Below are 19,134 nucleotides of genomic sequence, written 5' to 3'. Positions count from 1 at the left end.
ACAGGTGGCAGACATCACGGAATGGCAGAATGAGGGATAGACTATTAGGAAACTAGGGTTTCAGTCCCAGCTCTTCCACTAACCAGCTATGACCTTGGGCCAGTCATGCCTTTCATTAGGCCTCAGTTTCCCCTTCTGTAAAATTATGGTGTTGGGTTTGATAATCTTTTAGGTCCCTTCAAGTACTCATAGTCTATGATTTTATGACAGAGGAACTATTAATACAACAGAAAGATCATTAGCTCTGGAGTCAGAGTAAATGGGTTGAAACCCTACCTCTGATTCTGTCTGCCTCTGTGACCCTGGGTAAGTCCCTTAACCAGTTGTAAAATGAGAGTTAGATGCGATGGCCCTCTTCCAGCTCTAAATCGATGATCCTATGATTCTTAGGACCAGGTCTATACCATCTTTGTAACCTCCACAGCCATTCAGTAATAGTCACTCAAACTCAAAGGTTCATGCAGCTGAGGTTTGCATTTTCATTTGTCTTTCTCTGGTTCTTGTATGACAATGGGGTCAGCTCCCCCCAGGATCACTGGCTTGAACCCAGAGCGCATCACAGCCATTGTGAATAGCAGTGTGTCCCTTGCCTGCGATGTCCGCTCTCACCCTAGCCCCGAGGTGACATGGTACAAGGACGGCTGGGCTCTCCCTTTCAATGAAGAGGTCTTCCTCCTGCCTGGTGGGTAAATCGATAATCTCAGCAGGACAAAGCTGTGTCCCTGGGGGACCTGGCCATCTCGAGCCTTGGCAGAAGGATATGTCCCATTGCAATAAGCTGGTGTGGACAGGCTGTCTTAATTAATGGTCAGAGCAGTACATTTAGGAAGACATGAATATGTCAAATCAATAACATGCCTACTATGTTCTGAGCACTCTGCTAGGAAATATGGAGTATACATATAAATGGGGTATAATATAATCCTGGACTAAAAATCAGGAATCTAGGTTCTGGCCCTAGCTCTGCCATTAATTTGTATTGTGATTGTAGAAAAGTCATTTGGAGTCTTTGGCTCCTCATCTGTAAAATGGTCTAACTAATGAATTTAATATGAGAATCCAATTTTTAAAGTTCATTGAGTAAATAACTGATTGATTAGATGGAAGAATGAATGCACAAAGCAGATACTTAGTCTCTATTGACTAAGTGATTTAGGGGAGAAGAAACAGAATTAAAGGGTAGAGGTCAGAAGGCCCAATTTCCTGGCATGAAGAGTTCTCCCCTCTCTGTACTTCCCCAGGTACCCACACCCTGCAGCTGCCCCGGCCCCAGCCATCTGACACAGGCACGTACACCTGTGAAGCCCTCAACGTGGCTGGCAGAGACCAGAAGCTGGTGCTGCTCAGTGTGTTTGGTAAGCAGTGTCCAGGTGGGCAGCATTTCCTATCTTCCTTCCCATTCTTTACTGGGTGCTTTGCTGACACTCTGGGCATTTAAGCCTGTGAATTGAAGGTGTTGGAGCAAAGGGTCTCTCAGTCCCCTCCACCTCTGACATCATTTGGTTTTGCGATTCTGAATTCTGGGATTGTCCCCCCCCCGTGGCCACCTCTATCCTCCCTGACCGAGTATTGTTGAGGAAGAGACTTAGGATACTTAGAAGCACCCAAGACCTTTCCCCCCATGAACCAGTGTCATGGGCAAAGGGGCAGTCAGCATAGTTTTGTCTTCTCCTTTTCACACTGTGAAGACCTGGAGAACCAGACCTTTCGGGGGGTATATCGGGTGGCGCCTCATTAAGGGCTTCTTAGTTCCAGAAGTGAGGAGAAAAATGAGGTTATTGTTTCCTTTGCTTTTTTAGGCATCTCCAGCATTTTGGTAAAACTCCTCCCTTCCCCTTCACTCTAGAATTAGTTAAACCACTAACAGCAAAGAATAGTGGAAAAAATACTGGATTTGGGTTCAAATTCTGCCCATTTATTACTCATACGGTGTTTCTTCTGCTATTAAGAGAGAAGATTGGACTAGATGGTTTCTAAGATAGGATTCCGTGGGACGCTAGGTGGCGCAGTGAATAGAGTACCGACCTTGAAGTCAGGAGGACCTGAGTTCAAATTTGACCTCAGACACTTAACACACTTACTAGCCGTGTGACTTTGGGCAAGTCACTTAATCCCAATTCCCTCCAAAAAAAAAAAAAAAAGATAGGATTCTAAATCCTATGATTCAGTCTTGGAGACCATCTGATCTTTTGCCATCCTTTAGCCCCACCCACCATCAAGCAAACCCCAAGTGGACAGCAGGACACAACAGTGGTGCGAGTTGGAGACACAGCCATCCTACAGTGTGAGTCAGACACTCTGCCTGAGCCAGTGATAACCTGGTATAAAAATGGACAACAGATTACTCTGGACCAGCAGGTCCAAACTCTGCTGGATGGACAGAAACTGGAGATTGTGAATGTTCAGGTGAGCAGATAAAGCCCTAGATTGTAAGTCAATGGCTGCCCTAGTAGACAAGTAGGGAAATGGGATGGGGGCACTATGGGAGGAGAGCCAAATGCCTAGTACCTTTAGGGTGCTTCTACCCTCTTGTTATACTCTGGATAAGGGCAAGTGGGGTAACCCATCTCCTCTTGTGTCTTGGGGCTCAGTCAGTCTCTGTCTGTTCCAGATAGCAGATAAAGGTTTATACAGCTGTAAGGTCAGCAACATAGTTGGTGAGGCAGTCCGGACCTTTGTCCTCACTGTTCAAGGTAAGAGATTATGAAAAGGAAGGACCAGGCTCAGTGAATCTGAAGTTTCCTTGGCCTCTCTCTACTGACCTCTAGCAAATTGCTGCAATTCTTTATCTTTGTTTTCTTATCTATCAACTGGGGGCAAGAATACCTCTTATCTCCGAGGTGGTTTCTGAGAAGAAGCAGTACTAGAGCTGAAAGGGTGGAGTGATGGTGAAAAGCTTTCTGGCCTGTTCTATGGGGAGGGATTTGGGGGTTCAGGGCTTTCTACCCCACAGACCCTGTGGATCCTGAATGTTTGGCTCCACTTTTGTAGTGCCCCCAATCTTTGAGAATCCTGAAACAGAGACTCTGAGCCAGGTGGCTGGAAGACCCCTGGTCCTGGTGTGTGATGTGGCTGGGGTCCCTGCCCCCACTGTCACCTGGTTAAAGGACAGGATGCCTGTTGGTGAGTGGGCCAACACTCCAAAGTTTGAAATCGAGCCCAAGAATCACTTTACTTGTAGAAGACGGTGGGAGGTGGGCAGGGCCCCAGCTGGACTAGGTTGTCCTGACTTTGGAACTATGGAGGTGGTGTGGAATGAGGTCAGCGATTGGGATTCTCATCAGGAATCCTAGAGTGAGCCTCTAGGGTAGTTAAGGCCTCACTCTCTCTCTTTCCCAGAGCTCCAAAAACCAAGTTCTCCAGGAATGGAGAGAGGGGATTCTAGGTGGGGAGAGAGGGGAAACCAGCTGGAACAAGGGTATAGAGATGGGAATAAGCATTGCATTTGCAAATAACATTGAGTAACAGTCAAGTGTGAATTTGGGGAAAATAAGTGTAGTGTAAATCCCTTGAAAGTCAGCCAGAGAAGTTCAACTTGATGCCACAGAGTCGATTCTCCCCAGTGTCATGCATCAATAAATCTGTGGCTGGATGAATGAATGAGTGAATGAATGAATGAGTGAATGAGTGAATGAATATCTCTTGGAATGAGCCAAATGCAAACAGGACAAGCAAGTCACAAGGTGACTGTCCCTAATTCAAGCTACAGGGTCTGGGCACTTGTGCCCAGGTAGGGTAGATTTAGTGATCTCTGCAGGGGAAAGTTTGATGATAAGCTTTTTCTTCCTGCAGAGAGCAGTGTGGAGAGAGGAGTGGTTTCCAGAGGGGGCCGCCTGCAGCTCAGTCGTCTCCAGCCCTCCCAGGAGGGCATCTACACCTGTGTGGCTGAGAACCCTGAGGCCGAAGCTCGCAAAGATTTTGTGGTCATGGTGTTAGGTATGTCAGGGATGCCGCTGCCTGGTCATCCATTCCCTGGAGATGGCCCAGCCCAATCTAGCCCATCACCAACATTTGGTACTGAGGGCTCTTAAGTGTTCTCAGCCCTGGATAGGAGCTACTCTGGCTTTGACCCTAGGCCTGAGGACTTTCCCTCTGCTTACAGTGGCCCCCAGGATCCTGAGCTCTGGGGTTCCCCAAGAACATAATGTCCTAGAAGATCAGGAGGTGAGGCTGGAGTGTGAGGCAGAAGGGCAGCCACAGCCAGACATCTTGTGGCTGAAGGATGGGCGACCCCTGGGACTTCACACCACTCCCCACCTTCGGTATGGTGCTCTCCCTCTGCAGGAGACCTTTCCCAGTCCCCTGGTCACTTGCATCTTCCGCTCTCCAGGTGCCTTCCATCTACTCTATGAATACCTTGTATACACCTGGTTACTTACCAATTATCTCCCCCATTAGAATGTAAGCTCCTTGAGGGCAGAAGTTATTTTTGCCCCCCCTTTTGGGTATCCCCAGAACTTGGTACAATGCCATGAGTCTAGCAAGCACTAATAAATGCTTCCTGACCGACTGAGTGCCCTGAGATCTGGGTGGAAGGGAGATGGGAAGGGACGAGGTAGGGCCCTTCTCTCTATCTCCCTTCTGCCCCTGCCCGGAGCAGGTTCTACACAGATGGCAGCTCCCTGGTCCTGAAGGGCTTGAAGGCTTCTGACTCAGGCGCATACACCTGCCTAGCCCAGAACAGTGCTGGAGAAGACACCAAGCTGCACACGCTGAGTGTTCTGGGTAAGGTGCCCAGAGGACAGAAGCAGATCTTTCCCTGGAGCTGCAGCCCCCTCCCACTTTGGCTTCTAATGACCCCTCGAGCCTGCTTTGGGGCCAGAGAGTGTATCCTGAGTGACAAGGAATAAGATTGAGATCAATTCTGACACATCCAGGACCTCTCAGTCTGTGGCATCATGGTGCACGAACAGAGCTTTGGCAGGATCATTGAGATGCTTGGCTTTTAACTACCATTAACTAACTCTTAGGGTTACTTTGGGGCAAGTCACTTAACCCTCTCTAGGCTTCAGGTTTCTCATCTCTAAAGCTGATATTTAATCATTCCAATACTAACCCTCTGGATAGAGGACTATTGGGAAGATACAATGAGCTTGGAAGTAGGTCCAGTGAAACTGAGGGGCACCTTGATCATAGACAGAGCACTGGACAGATCAAGAAGATCTAGGTTCAAATCCTGACTCATATATTTACTAACTATATGATCTTAGACAAGTTACAGGGCTTTTCTGCACCTCCATTTCCTCATCTGTTATGTAAAGGGATTGGACCTTATAAGTGCTAAGATCTCAAATGCTGAGAGTTCTGTAAGGGGCAAGATTTTTTTTTTCTGAGAGAAGGAACTGGATTTGTTTGAGAAGACCTTCATACATTTCTCTCTCTCTCTCTTCCCCTCCACCAGTTCCGCCAACCATTGAGAAAGGGGCCAATGGATCAGGGACCTTGATAAGTGTACCAGGGGGGCTGGTGACCATGGCATGCCCAGCCCGAGGCTCCCCACCAATACAGATTAACTGGCTGAAGAATGGCCTCCCTATGCCCCTGTCCCAGCGTACCCATCTCCATTCCTCAGGTCGTACTCTTAGGTAAGAGAAGACTGGATGGGTGGGGGGGGAGGGAGACATTAGACATGTTGACACTTCTCATTAGTGCCTTACAGTGGTAAATTGGGTACTACTGGGCCAGGAATTTTAGTACTGGGACTCAAGAAGTCCAAGGCCTATACATTAAAAAAAAATTTTATGGGTATAACAATGTTGGGCATAAGCATGTAAATGCTGGATGTCATCTACATAAATGATTCTCACAAAGATCTGAATTGGAGTTCCAGGAACTGAGGTTATATTGTAATCCTGCTAGGGGGGAGAGGTGAAACTTTTAGCTTTATTGGTTCCCTGACCACTTCAAACCTGCTTCCCAAAATGTCAGTTGAGACCAGAACCAAGACTTCAATGTTACCCCCTACGCCTCACCAACTCTCAAAGACCCAGCACAGGCTCTCTGCCATTCTTACCTATCCCTTCTCTCAGATCTTGTACCATTTATTGTCTGTCCTGTTCGAACATCTAGGAATCCTCCCTTGAATTGTTGGCTGTTTTGAGTCTGTGGCTTAGCTCTCTATCTAGACTATGAATTCTCAAGACCAGGGGGTCATATCTTCTCCCTTTGTATCCCCCACAGTTGCTAGCAAGGGCATATAGTAGGCTCAATAAAGACTGTTTGAAAACTTCATTCCAGGAATGTATAGAGCCTATGGTCATCCCTAACGGAGGATTTGGGGAGAAGGATCATAGACTTAAAAATTAAGAGCTAGAAGGAAATCTAGACATCATGAGTCCAACTCATTCATTCTATAGATGAAGAAATTGAAGCCCAGAGAGGTTTAAGTGACTTGTTCAGGGATAGACAGCTAGTAAATGTTTGAAGCAGGATTTCAACCTGCTTTTTAATTCCAGGTCCAGGGAATACACTCTGCTGCCTAACCTGCACTATAGGCCTATACTATGCTGCTTCTCTAAGTATTTAGGCCTGGCATAAATCCCATTATTTGCATGTCCAAATCCAATTTTACCTTTTTATCCAAGTGAAATTAACATGTAGGGGAAAAAATTGCAAAAGGGTCACCTGAGGGGATTCTGCATAAAGGCCAGACAGCACGATCCAGCTTAGATGTGATGGCTGGAGAAAGAGCAATTATGCTCCAACTATCAGACTCCCACCTCCTTTCCCATATCCAGTGATTCAGAATTGACTTTTGCTGAGGCAAAACAAAAACTAACAAAAAAACAAAAACCCCACCTCTTCCTTTGGTATTTCAATCTTGCCCCTACAGAATTTGTATCCTGCTTTGCCCTTCCCTCCTGCCCCCCTCTGAAGCTCCTCTCTCTCAAAAAGAAAATGTCCCTTCATTTAAACACTTCCTCTTGTGGTCTCCATTTTCTTGTTTTCATAAAAGCATGGCTCCCTCCAGAAGACACGACATACCTGGCTACCCTATCCAGTGGGTGTAACTTATCTGTAGCCCCAGACACAAGCAAAGCCTAAGTAATCTGAGGAGGAGAGAGCCAAGAGGAGAAATGGGCATACTCCATGCTCCTCACTTCCTCTTCTTTGCTTTTTTTTGCTCTTTGCTTTTTTGGAGGGCAATTGGGATTAAGTGACTTGCCCAAGGTCACACGGCTAGTTTTTGTGTTAAGTGACTGAAGCCGGATTTGAACTCAGGTCCTCCTGACTCCAGGGCTGGTGCTCTATTCACTGCACCACCTAGCCACCCCACTTCCTCTTCTAAAGCCTCCTTCTGCTGCTGTCACTCTGCAGCCCCTCCTCCTTTGAGGTTCACTCCATCATCTACTCTATACTAACCTGTTCCTCTCCTTGTTGTAGTCATCCCCTAGTCTCCAAGTCAATCTTCCTTCTCTCCCAAGGAGTTCAGTCCTGGATCATCTTTTTCTTTCCATTGCAGCCCCTTCAGTAGCACACTGATGTCCCTCAAACACCCTGGTTCACCAAATGGATCCATGAGCCCATTGATTCCCATGACCTATATCTTTATCTGGTCCCAGACACACACAGGGATGGATGTACCTCCAGCCTTGCCATCATTCTCAATGGTGCTACTTGCCTAATTCTGAACTCAGAAGTTCCTCTCTTGAACATAACCTTGTCCTTCTATCTCTCCTCTGCCTCACTCCTTCAGATCTGTTCTTTATCCTCACTTTAACCTCCACCTTCCACCTCTTCTTAATCCATCCCCCTTGCTCTGCCCTCACTTTTTTTCCCCTTCACAGTCTTGACTGGTTCATTCTATCTCTTGGAACTCCTTACCTCCTTCCCCCTAGTCCTAATGCCACTCAGGCCTTGCCAAACCTTGACCTTGGGTTACCTATCTGCCCCCTCAGATCCTTGTCATCTTCTACATCAGTGGCATCAAATAGAAATAGATCCTTGTTGGTCAAATATTGACTTAGAAAACCACACATTAACATTATTTATGTCGTATTATATTTTCATTTATATTTTAAAACAATTTCCAATTATGTTTTAATCTGGTTCTGGAAGCAGCATTCCCTGGAAATGAAACACCTCTGCTCTCTCTTATAGGAGTGAGTCATACACTTAGGCTGAATGGAACCACGACAAATGATGGGAACTATTTCAACTGGGCCCTCAAAACTAGATAGTCTTCCTTTTATTCTCCCCCTTTTGTCTCTCATAGTAGTGGATACAAACTCCTGATCTTTTCTCCAGCCCCATCTCCTTACTCCCTTATTATGGCAGTCTCTTCCTTTCCTCTCATCAGAGAACTTCACCTCCTATTTTACTGAGAAAAATCCATTGTGAGATCCCTCTGCTCCCCTATATGACATACCTCCAAACTCCCTCCACATAAAGTACCATTCTTTTATCCTTTGATCTAGCTCTGAGTAAGAGGTGTTCCTTCTTTCCTTGCCAAAACCAACCTCTCAGCGGGTACCCTTGATCCCATCTCCTCAGGTCTTCCCTGGGAACTTGCCCCTTGAGTCATTCCCACCTCACCCCCCTCTCAGTTTCAGTCTCTTTTCATCTACTGGCTTTCTCTGTGCTGCCTACAAACATGCCCAGGTCTCCCCAGACCTTAAAAAAATACTCCCGTGGGCCCTATAATCCTCTCAAGTTTTCTCTTTTCCCTCTCACAACTATACTCCTAGAATCCATGTATACTCATTTCCATTTACTCAAGTCCTACTCACTTCTCATTGACATACAGTTTGGCTTCTGACCCCACCACTCAACTAAAACTGCTCTCTCCAAGGTTACCAGTGCTCTCTTAATTCTTAAATCCAGCAGCCATTTCTCATTCCTTCTCACTCTTGACCCCTTGGTGGCATTTGACACTGTTAACCACTTATTTCTCCTGGATACTTTCTGGTACTTTTTCATTAGTTTGTTTTGGAGGGAGAAGGCAAAGGCGATTGGGGTTAAGTGACTTGCCCAAGGTCACACAGCTAGCTAGTAAGTGTCAAGTGTTTGAGGTCAGATTTGAACTCAGGTCCTCCTGACCCCAGGGCTGGTGCTTTATCCACTGCACCACCTAGCTGCCCTCGCCTTCCCCATACTTTCTTTTCCCTTGGTTTCCAAGATACTGTTCTCTCCTCTCTCTGTTCTCCTACCTGTTTGATCATTCCTTTTCAGTCTCTTTTCTGGCATTAGCATCCTACTACCTGTCCCCTGTCTCTGCGCACACACTCCCCGCTTCCTCCACCAACTGTATATTCTCCCTTTCTCTCTTTTTATGGTCTTACCAGGTCCCAAGAGTTCATTACCATGTCTATGCAAATAATAATAACTATTAGCAAGCATTTACATGGTGCTTTAATGTTTGCAAAATTCTTGATTTTATGTTAAGTCATTTGATCCTCACAATCCTAGGAGATAGTTGCTATTACACCCCCATGTTACAGATGAGGAAACTGGAGGAGTTAGAGGCTATAATAATCATAATGATTAGTAGTAGTAGTAGTAGTGTATTTAGACAATTCTTACTACATGACAGGCACTGTGCTAAGTGATTTGCAAATATTATCTCATTTCATCTTCACAATAACCCTGGGTGGTAGGTACTATTTTTTTTTAAAGATTTTATTTTATTTTCCCCCTAATGGTAGGTATATTATTATCCTCATTTTACAGAGGAGAACACTAAGGCAAATAGAGATTAAGTGACTTGCCCAGGGTCACACAGCCAGTGTCTGAACCTGGATTGGAATTCACATCCCTGGGCCAGCGCTCTGTCCAGTGGGCCATCCAGCAGATGCCAAATCTTTATATTCAGTTCTTATCTTTCTCTTGAGCTCTAGTCTCCATTTACCAGTTTCCTGCTGGACACTTCCACCTGTGCATCCCATTAAATATCTCAAACTCAACATGTCTAAAATGAAACTCCTTATCTTGTTCCCAAACTCATCCACCTTTCAGACCTCCCTATCTCTGTTCAGGACATCATGTCCTTTCAGGTACCCAAGTTCTTAACCTTGGTGTCATCCTCACCACCCATGTCCAGTCATTTTCTCCAAGTCTTAATCTATCCTATAGGAACAGCTAGGAATTGCAATGCATAGAGTACTGGGCCTGGAGTCCAGAAGACTCATTTTCCTGAATTTGGATCTGACCTCAGACACTTTCCAGCTGTGTGACCTTGAGTAAGTCACTTCACCCTGTTTGCCTCAATTTCCTCATCTGTAAAATGAATTGGAGAAGGAAATGGCAAACCACTCTAGGATCTTTGCCAAGAAACCCCCAAACAGGGTCACAAAGGTTCAAATATGACTGAAATGACTGAGCAACAGCAATCTATCCTACATCGACGGCATCTGTCTCTAAGATCTGTCCTCTTTCTCTCTGTATAGCCACTGTTGTCGTCATCTCTTCCCTGGACCTCTTGCAGCAGCTTCCTCATTTGTCTCTCAGCTTCCAAGCTCCCTGTTCTCCAATGTACAACCGCCAAAATAATCCCAGAGAGTCTGTCCTAGAACATTGGTCTCACCATGTGACTCTCCTGCTTAAAAATTGCCTCCTTTGCCTAGCATTTAAAGATCTCTATAATTTGTCTCCAACCAGTCTTTTCAGATACTTATTCATATTATTTCCCTTCATGTACTCTATGTGCTGGCCAAATTAGCCTACCAGTTATCCCTGAGGGCAGCTTTCTGCCTCCAGTCTTTATTTTTTTGCACAGGTTGTCTCATGCCTGAAATGCACTCCCTGGCTTCATCTTAACCATCACCTCATTTGCTACTTCCTTCTACTTTCCCTTGCTCCCCAGAGGGGTTAGAATTCTTACTCTCTCTCCTCTAGAGTTCTCACTCTCTCTCTCTCTCTCCTCAAATTACTTTGAATTTGCTTTTCTGTGTGGTATCTCCTGGTAGAATGTAAGCTTCCTGAGGGGTGAGATTTTTCCTCCTTTTTATCTTTGTATCCCCAGGGCTTAGTGCCTAACACATAGTAGGTGCCTAACGCATAGTAGATACTTAAAATGTGGTTGTTGAGTAGATGATTTTTGAAGAGCAGTGAGGTGTGATGGAATGAATGCCAGATTTGGTGTTAGGAGACCAGAATTTGAATCTCAGCTACAACACTTGCTACATGAAACCTAGACTTTTGATTTTTCTATCTCAGCACCCCTCATCAAAGAATGTTTTGGTAAATATTTAACAACCAGCTTTCTGGAGGAGAGGGGGAAATATCCACAACACTATCTTAAATTTAATCTGCAATTATTATTATTTCCTCCCCATTTTCTTAAGTATAAACAGTCAGCAAAGCTATAATAAATCAAGCCCTGATTCATAGCATTTGCTAATTTCTGGGAGATAAATGCTTACTTGAAAAATTTAACAATCAGTTCTTCAAAGCCACCATGCCCCTGCTGTCCCTCTAGTTCTCTACTCTCCCAGAGTTGCTGCTTACTTACCGCCTGACTCTGTCCATCTGACATTCATTACCTCTAATTTATTTCCACAGGCACAAAAATCTTTGAGCCTTAGTTTGCTAATCTGTAAAATGAGGGGGTTGGGAGTGAATGTGATGGCCCCTGAGGTTCCTTCTAGCTTTAAATCTATGACCCTATGATCTGTAAGGTGGCTGTAAGAATATTGAGACTCTACCTTCCAGGGTTTTTTGAGAAAAGTGCTTTGTAAGCCTTAAAGTGCTATAGAAATGTCAGACTTACCATCTCAGGGAAGAAGGAGGGGAAGAAGGGAGGAAGGGATAGAATTTGGAATTCAAAATGGTTTATTTGTTTGTTTGCTTTTTTGGAGAGGGGAAGGCAGGGCAATTGGGGTTAAGTGACTTGCCCAAAGTCACACGGCTAGTAAGTGATAAGTGTCTGAAGCTGCATTTGAACTCAGGTCCTCCTGACTCCAGGGCTGGTGCCCTATTCACTGTGCCACCTAGCTGCCCCTCAGAATATTTTTTGAAAAAAAATGTGAGTTATTATTATATTTCTTCTTATAGTATGTACATGAAGCTCAGGTTTCTCAACATCAGCTGGCCAAAGCAGCCAGCTCCATCCCCTTCCCTCTCTGCTTCCCTGAGTTGGCCTAGCCAGCAGTAGCCCTGGAATTTCTTAAGGTCCAAGATTGTCAGGCTTGGCTATACCCTCCTCATGACTCTCTCTTCTTTTTCAAGTAAATAATATTGTATTTTTTCCAATTACACATAAAGACAATTTTCTTTTTTAAAAAATGCATTTATTTAGTCCTTTTCAACATTTGCTTTTATAAGATTTTTAATTTTTAATTTTCTCCCCTTCCCCTCTCCCCTCCCCAAGTCAGCATATAATCTGATATAGACCATACACATACAATCCTATTAAACATATTTCTACATTAGTCATGTTGTAAAGAAAATTAGATCCAAAGGGGTAAACCACGAGAAACAAAAAAACAAAAAAAGGAAAAATAGTCTGCTTTGATCTGCATTCAGACTCCATAGTTCTCTCTCTGGATGTGGACAGCATTTTCTATCACGAGTCTTTTGGAGTTGTCTTAGATCATTGCAATTGCTGAGAAGAGCTAATAAAGACAATTTTCAACATTGATTTTTTTATATAAGATTTTGAGTTCCAGATTTCTCTCCCTTTCCTTCCTCTCCCCTCCCCAATATGGCAAGCAATCTGATACAAGGTTATATGTGTGCAATCATGTAAAACATATTTCCACATTAGTCAGATTGTGAAAGAACAAACAGAACAGAAGGAAAAAAAGTCACAAAAAAACACAAAGAAAGCAAAAGTAGTATACTTTGATCTGCATTCAGACTCCAGAGCCCTTTCTCTGGATGTGGATAGCATTTTCCATCACAAGTCTTTTGGAATTGTCTTGCATCATTGTATTGCTGAGAAGAGCTAAGTCAGTCATAGTTGATCATGGCCCAGAGTTACTGTTACTGTGTACAATGTTCTGGTTCTGCTCCCTTCACTCAGCATCAGTCTCTTGGCTCTTTTACTTGAGCAGGACAGCGGGGTGAGGAGTTCTGTTGGGACATATCCACCGGGTCTTCTGCTCATACCAATCTGGTCCCCTTTTCTCCCTCCTGCTGTTTAGGATTTCCCAGGTACAGGTGGCAGATGCAGGAACTTTCACATGTGTGGCCTCCAGCCCTGCAGGAGTAGCTGAGAGAACCTTCAGCTTACAGATTCATGGTACGTAGGAAGGGGTTGGAACTGGTAGGATGGTATGGGCTGAGCTGGGGATCATGCCTGGGGCACCCTCCCTGAGGAGAGGGCCTAGAAAGCTGCTTCTATCACTTAACAGTTGAACTCCTCTTAAATTAGGATACCCTAACCCAGCCCAATTCTGATGGTTGGCAAAGGGAAAGAACAGACGAATCTAGTTGGGGTGGAGAGAAACGTATAACATGTCAGAGCCTCTCTGTAAGATTCTATCCAGAGTTTATGCCTGGGGCCCCCTTAGTCATAGAACCTTAGACTGTGAAAGCCAAGATGGGCCTTAGGGACCATCTCATCTAGTTCAACCCCCTCATTTTAGAGATGAAGAAACTGATGCCCAAATTGGTGAAAGGACTACCTCAGGTTCAGACAAGTAGAGATGTACCAGGAAGTAATCTTTCCCAGAGAAAGAGTTCAAGACTGACTAGAGGGTTTTTTTTTTTTATTGTTACTCTTTCATGTAATGGAAAGAGTTTTGGACTTGGAATGAGGAGATCTGGGGCAGGAATCCTGGCTCTAACACTTATTAGCTAAGTGACTATGAGTGAAGCACTTGACTCCTCAGAGCCTCAGTTTTCTCATTTATAAAATGGGAGTTTGCGATACTTAGAATATTTATATCATGATTTTTCTGGGAAGACAACTGTTATTATGGGAAAACTTTATAAGCCTTGAAGTTCTATAGAAATTCAACTCAATAAGCATTTATTAAATACTTACTATGTGGCTCTGTGCTAAGCACTGGGGATACAAAAAGAGGAAAAAGACAGTCCCTGCCTTCAAGGAATTTATAATCTAATGGGAGATCATGCAAATAATTACATACAAAGTTAGCTGTATACATGGTAAATAGGAAATAATTATCAGAGGGAAGGCACTGGAATTAAGAGAGGGGTAGAGAAGGCTTCCTATAGAAGGTGGAATTTTAGTTGGGACTTAAAGGAAGCCAGGAAAGTCAGCAGCTGCATCAGAGGAAGGAGAGCATTCCAGGCATGGTGAAAGCCAAGGAGAATGTTCACAGCTGAGTGAGTTATTATTAATCTCCTCATATTGTCTGAAGAAGTTCAGATTGAAATGGACATGAGATTATTTTTATATTTAATTTAAATTAAATTGATTTACATTTTTATATTTAATGTTCTATGAAATACTGCACAGGTGGAGAAAATAATAACTTTTGTAGTGGAATTTGTCATCATTATTATTGCTCTGGATAGGGAGGGAACCTGTGATTTTATTGGCATGTGGCACTCCTGGGTGAGGAAATTCTCTCTAACAATGTATATCAGCGCCATCTTTGCAATTTATTCATTTTACAGAGGTACCTAGGGCACTGAGAGATTAAGTGTCTTACTCAGGATCACATGGCCAGGATGTGTCACAAGCAGGATTGGAACCCAGATCTTCCTGGCTTTGGCGTCATCTCTCTATCCACTATAGCACACTGCCTGTCTTCATCATCATTATCATTAGTGAATGGCAATGTAGAACTTTGTTTCTATGGCCACTGCCCCTATAGTCATCTGGCATTTTAAAGGAACAGCAGTACCAATGCGTGGACACCTTAGTATTTTTCTATTTCCTTCTCAGGGCCCCACCTCTTCTCTGAGAAATATGCCATTAATGGTGGTAAACCTTCTGTCTGATATTGATAAAAGACCTGCTGTCCTCTTCCCTCCCCTCCCTAGTCCCCCCTGTCCTAGAGCCATCAGAGACCAAGGATACCATGGCTGTAGTGAGGGGCTCAGACGTCACATTGCCCTGTGAGGCCAGAGGAACCCCCATGCCTGCAGTGTCTTGGCTCAAGGACGGGGCATCCTTGATGATCCAGAGCCTGGGCCTAGGGACAGGAACCAGCCTGCAGCTGGAGGCAGTGCAGGCTGATGATGCAGGGACGTACTCCTGTGTGGCTGTCAATGAGGCTGGAGAGGCAACCAGGCACTTCCAGTTGGCTGTAATGGGTAAGTCTCTTGCCCTCCTTTCTTTTCTGTTGGGGCAGATGGTGATGAAAGCCAGGGTCAAGTTGTCTGACACATCAGCAAAAGGGAGCAGGTAGACAAGATTACTTGGGGGTTCCGGGGATAGGAATAAGGCTTGATTGTATTGTGTGAGCAACACCTCTGTTTGGATGGTAAACCCACCTCTGTTTGGCAGACTGGTCATTCCAAGTGCATGCACTTTTCACTTCTCAGAGAATGTTCCATCTGATGCCATTTCAGGAGGGAGAGGGCAAGAGCAGCCCTTTTCCTCCAATGATTCACAGGCTATGCCCCTTGCAGAACCCCCCTGGATTGAGGACTCAGGCCAGGCTGCAGAGATGCTGCTGCTTCCTGGAGCTCCTTTGGAGCTCATCTGCAATGCTCTTGGCAGCCCCATGCCCAACATCACCTGGCAGAAGGATGGGCAGGCTGTGGCCAGGCTAGGGAGTGTCACCAAGGATGGCCAAGTCCTCCGAGTGGAAGGTGTCCAGGTGTGTGTGCATGTATGTGTGCTCACGTGGGCATGTGTATGTGTTTGTGATTTCATACTGGTGTGAGAGGTGACTCATTTCCCAGGCCTGGTTAGAATCTGACTTCCTGCTTCCTGATCTATCCTTCAGCCATCCTTCAATGGATTCCTACTACATTCATGGCTTTTTGCCAAATAGACAAAAAGAATAAGACCTGATCTCTGTCTAGCTGGAGTTACAAAGGATATGTGTAAAGGGATCAGTGGGAACTAAGATTGCAGAAGGGGGCTAAAGCCAGACCATGCAGTGACTAGCATTCAAGACCAAGGAGTGCAGATTTGCTCCGGGAGGTGGAGGGGGTCATGACAGTATGACCTTGATTCCAGAAAGTGCATTGGATTTGAGCCAGAAAACCTGGGTTTATGTTTGATGATTATATAACCTTGTCACTTGATTTCTCTAACATTGTTTCCTTTTCTATAAAATTGAAGAGGTTGATCTATGTGATAACATAATGTTCCTTCTGGTACAAATGTTGTACACTAATTTTGTAGCCAAGTTTTCTGAGCAGGTCAGTAACAGAATAGCGGTGATGCTTTAGGATACTGCATCTGGAGGCAGTGACTGTGCAATGTGTCGGAGGTGGGGAAGGATCAGTTCTCATTCTACTTGTTTTCCAGGTGGATGATGCTGGCTTGTACACCTGCCTAGCTGAGAGTCCTGCAGGGGAAGATGGAAAGAACTTTTTGGTTAGGGTACAAGGTAGGTCCTATATGCTGAAGGAAGCTGGGAGGGAGAGAACTCTGTGAATAGGGCTGGGCAACCAGGTGAATGCTTTGGAGTATCTCATATGTGTCTGTTCCTGTTCCATCTAGCACCTCCAAACATTGTTGGGTCCCATGAAACTCGAACCGTCATTGGGTTGGCTGATGGGCAGCTGGTCCTAGAGTGCCCAGTGGAGGCAGACCCACCACCCAAGATCGAATGGCACAGAGAGGGCATCCTGCTCAAGGTGGGTAGGCCCTGGAGGGTCTAGAGGTTCCATGAGAATACTTTCATATTTCAGCTAAACTAGATCATCTCTTCTTATTCCATTGCCAATTCCTAGGCCCAGGGATTATCTTGGGGTCTGCAATTAGGCAGAGGAATGATGTTTCCTTGTGAAAAAGGTTCTCCTTTGCCCCCTAGTGCTTGCTGGTTTGAGATCCTCTGGGAATGTGCCTGGAAAAGGAGACAGAGATAAGGTTAGGGCTGTAGGGGGGTCTAGATGAGTAGAAGGGCCACAGAAGGCACCAGGGGAAAAAGTTATGTATCCTGGCCCTTGCAAGGCCCTGTGGATCCATGTGTAGTATCTTGAGCCCTCTCTGGCAGTACCAATGCCCTTTCTGAGTTCGAGTTCTGATAGTAATGAACTATTTCTGTCTGTGGACTTGTCAGGCAGATGCCCACACGCTGCTCCTGGAGAATGGGCGGTTCCTTCAGCTCCAGGCCTTGGACCTATCTGACAGTGGCAAATATAGTTGTGTTGCCAGCAATGCCGCAGGTAGCACCAGCTTGCCCTTTGATGTGGAGATCCACAGTGAGTATTAGCAGCCCCTGGGGCCTGAGGGTAGCAGAACAAGGATTCTGGCCTGAGGGCCAAGCCTAGGAAGTCTGCTCTCTCCAGGCCCTGTGATGGCCCAGTCCGTGCCTTCTCCTTGCAGTGGCTCCCACAATCCAGACAGGCCCTTTGGTGGTGAATGCTTCAGTGAATCAGACAGCTTTGTTGCCCTGCAAGGCCAAAGGGGTCCCTGCACCTTTGGTGAGCTGGAGGAAGGATGGAGTCCCACTGGTTCCTGGGAGCTCCAGGTATATGCCAGGCTATGATTGGAAAGAATTTCAACCATGGTTTGTTGCTAAGAGCTAATGCCTTCATGCGCAGAGACAATGTTCTTGATTGGTCCACGGTCTGTGGGTGGAGTAGCTTATCCTAGCATCTCGGATGGGTTGCACTGAGTCATCCACACTCAGTTTTCCCACCTCTTTAGAAGGCTGATTGGGCTTTGGGGTTTAGCCTGTGCTGAAGAACATAGTGAAATCACACAAGTGATTTCTATATGGCCTTAGTTTCATTAGATGTTTTTTGTGGCCTCTCATGGCGATCGGAGAGTTGAAGGAAGCTCCTAGAATCAGGCTTCTTCCACTTCCCCTTCCCATCCTGTTTGCCATACATATACCTCACCTGTAGAAGCACTGAGCCTTTCCTTTGATCATGAGATGGTAGGTCGGGCTTTGTCAGAAGCCTCACAGGTCAGGACCACTTCAGCCAGGGCCATCACTTGTATGACACCAAGTTGCGTGGTACTAGCTTCATCATCAAAGAGAGTTGAAAGAGGAGAGTTGGAAGCAGGAAAAGTGGGGGGTGGGGGTGCAACATCCTCAGGACAACATCTTGATAAACTTTCCTGGATACATCTGCCCTCAGGAGGCCTGCTGGGAAGAGTCAGGAGCCTCAGATAGAGACTGGGAGAGACCCAGCCTCTACAGGCCCCTCTGCCCAGCCCACTCAGCAGGTCTTTCTGCTAACCCAACCCTTTCCTCTCATCTTAGGCTGGAGTTTCTGCCAGATGGTTCCCTGAAGATTCAGCCAGTCTACCCCCAGGACTCTGGGTATTATCTCTGCCAAGCTTCAAACTCAGCTGGCTCAGACCGGCAAGGACAGGAACTTCAGGTCTTTGGTAGGTAGAGGGCTGAAAGGTCAGGGGCCTTGTATTCAGGATGTTGTGACATCAGGCCCAAGGTCTAGGCATCCTCTGTCTCTGATGGCAGCACCAATAGCTGGTTGGGATGAGCTAATTATCTTCTATAATATTGTACTCAAGGGTTAAGAACATATCCAAATGGGTGCCCTAGCCTCCCTTCTGTGCTTACTCTCTTGTTTTCAACTCCCTCATCCTCTCACCCTGAGGTTTGGCCATTTTCTAAACCCAGCTTCCCACTCCACAGAGCCCCCCACCATTGCACCCGGACCCTCCAATCTGACATTGACTGTGCACAGTCAGGCCACTCTGCCCTGTGAGGCCAGGGGCTCCCCTAAGCCCCATGTGGTCTGGAAGAAGAATGGACAGACATTGAGCCTGGATCGACATCAAGGGGCCTACCGGTCAGTATGTGTGTTAGTAACACTTCAAATCAATGGATCAGCAAGCATTTTTAAAGTACCTACTATGTGTCAAGCATTGCGATAGGTGCCTGGGGAGACAAAAACAAAAGTGTCCCTATCTTTGAAGGCTATATAACTTAGTGAAGGAAGGAAGAAAAGAGGTAAGGGAGGGAAGGAGTGGAGAAAGGGAGGGGGGAAGGGTAGGAGAAAGGAAATAAGGAAGGAAGGAGGAAAGGAGGAAGGAAAGGAAAGGAAAGGAAAGGGAAAGAAAAGGAAAGGAAAGGAAAGGAAAGGAAAGGAAAAGGAAAGGAAAAGGAAAGGAAAGGAAAGGAAAGG

The 19,134-nt window shown here is 45.6% G+C and overlaps 1 protein-coding gene across 1 annotated transcript in view; it reads left to right on the top strand.

Moving 5' to 3' along the window:
• HMCN2 (hemicentin 2) overlaps nucleotides 1-19,134 on the top strand; it is a 186,074-nt gene that overhangs the window by 127,060 nt on the left and 39,880 nt on the right. Inside the window, 18 exon segments of the mRNA XM_069069359.1 lie at nucleotides 521-682; nucleotides 1,242-1,355; nucleotides 2,204-2,406; nucleotides 2,612-2,693; nucleotides 2,992-3,123; nucleotides 3,793-3,936; nucleotides 4,103-4,262; nucleotides 4,601-4,725; nucleotides 5,402-5,585; nucleotides 13,083-13,180; nucleotides 14,896-15,168; nucleotides 15,487-15,677; nucleotides 16,337-16,418; nucleotides 16,532-16,668; nucleotides 17,094-17,235; nucleotides 17,360-17,504; nucleotides 18,246-18,373; nucleotides 18,642-18,798. Coding sequence (XP_068925460.1) covers nucleotides 521-682; nucleotides 1,242-1,355; nucleotides 2,204-2,406; nucleotides 2,612-2,693; nucleotides 2,992-3,123; nucleotides 3,793-3,936; nucleotides 4,103-4,262; nucleotides 4,601-4,725; nucleotides 5,402-5,585; nucleotides 13,083-13,180; nucleotides 14,896-15,168; nucleotides 15,487-15,677; nucleotides 16,337-16,418; nucleotides 16,532-16,668; nucleotides 17,094-17,235; nucleotides 17,360-17,504; nucleotides 18,246-18,373; nucleotides 18,642-18,798 — 2,659 coding nt within the window.

Source organism: Petaurus breviceps, unplaced genomic scaffold (genome assembly GCF_028583685.1).
Source record: "Petaurus breviceps papuanus isolate PSGF00001 unplaced genomic scaffold, PetGlider_PUasm1.0 90779, whole genome shotgun sequence".
Classification (NCBI taxonomy): Eukaryota; Metazoa; Chordata; class Mammalia; order Diprotodontia; family Petauridae; genus Petaurus; species Petaurus breviceps.
The sequence above is the reverse complement of the archived record's forward strand: the minus strand, read 5'-3'. Positions and strand labels throughout refer to the sequence as shown.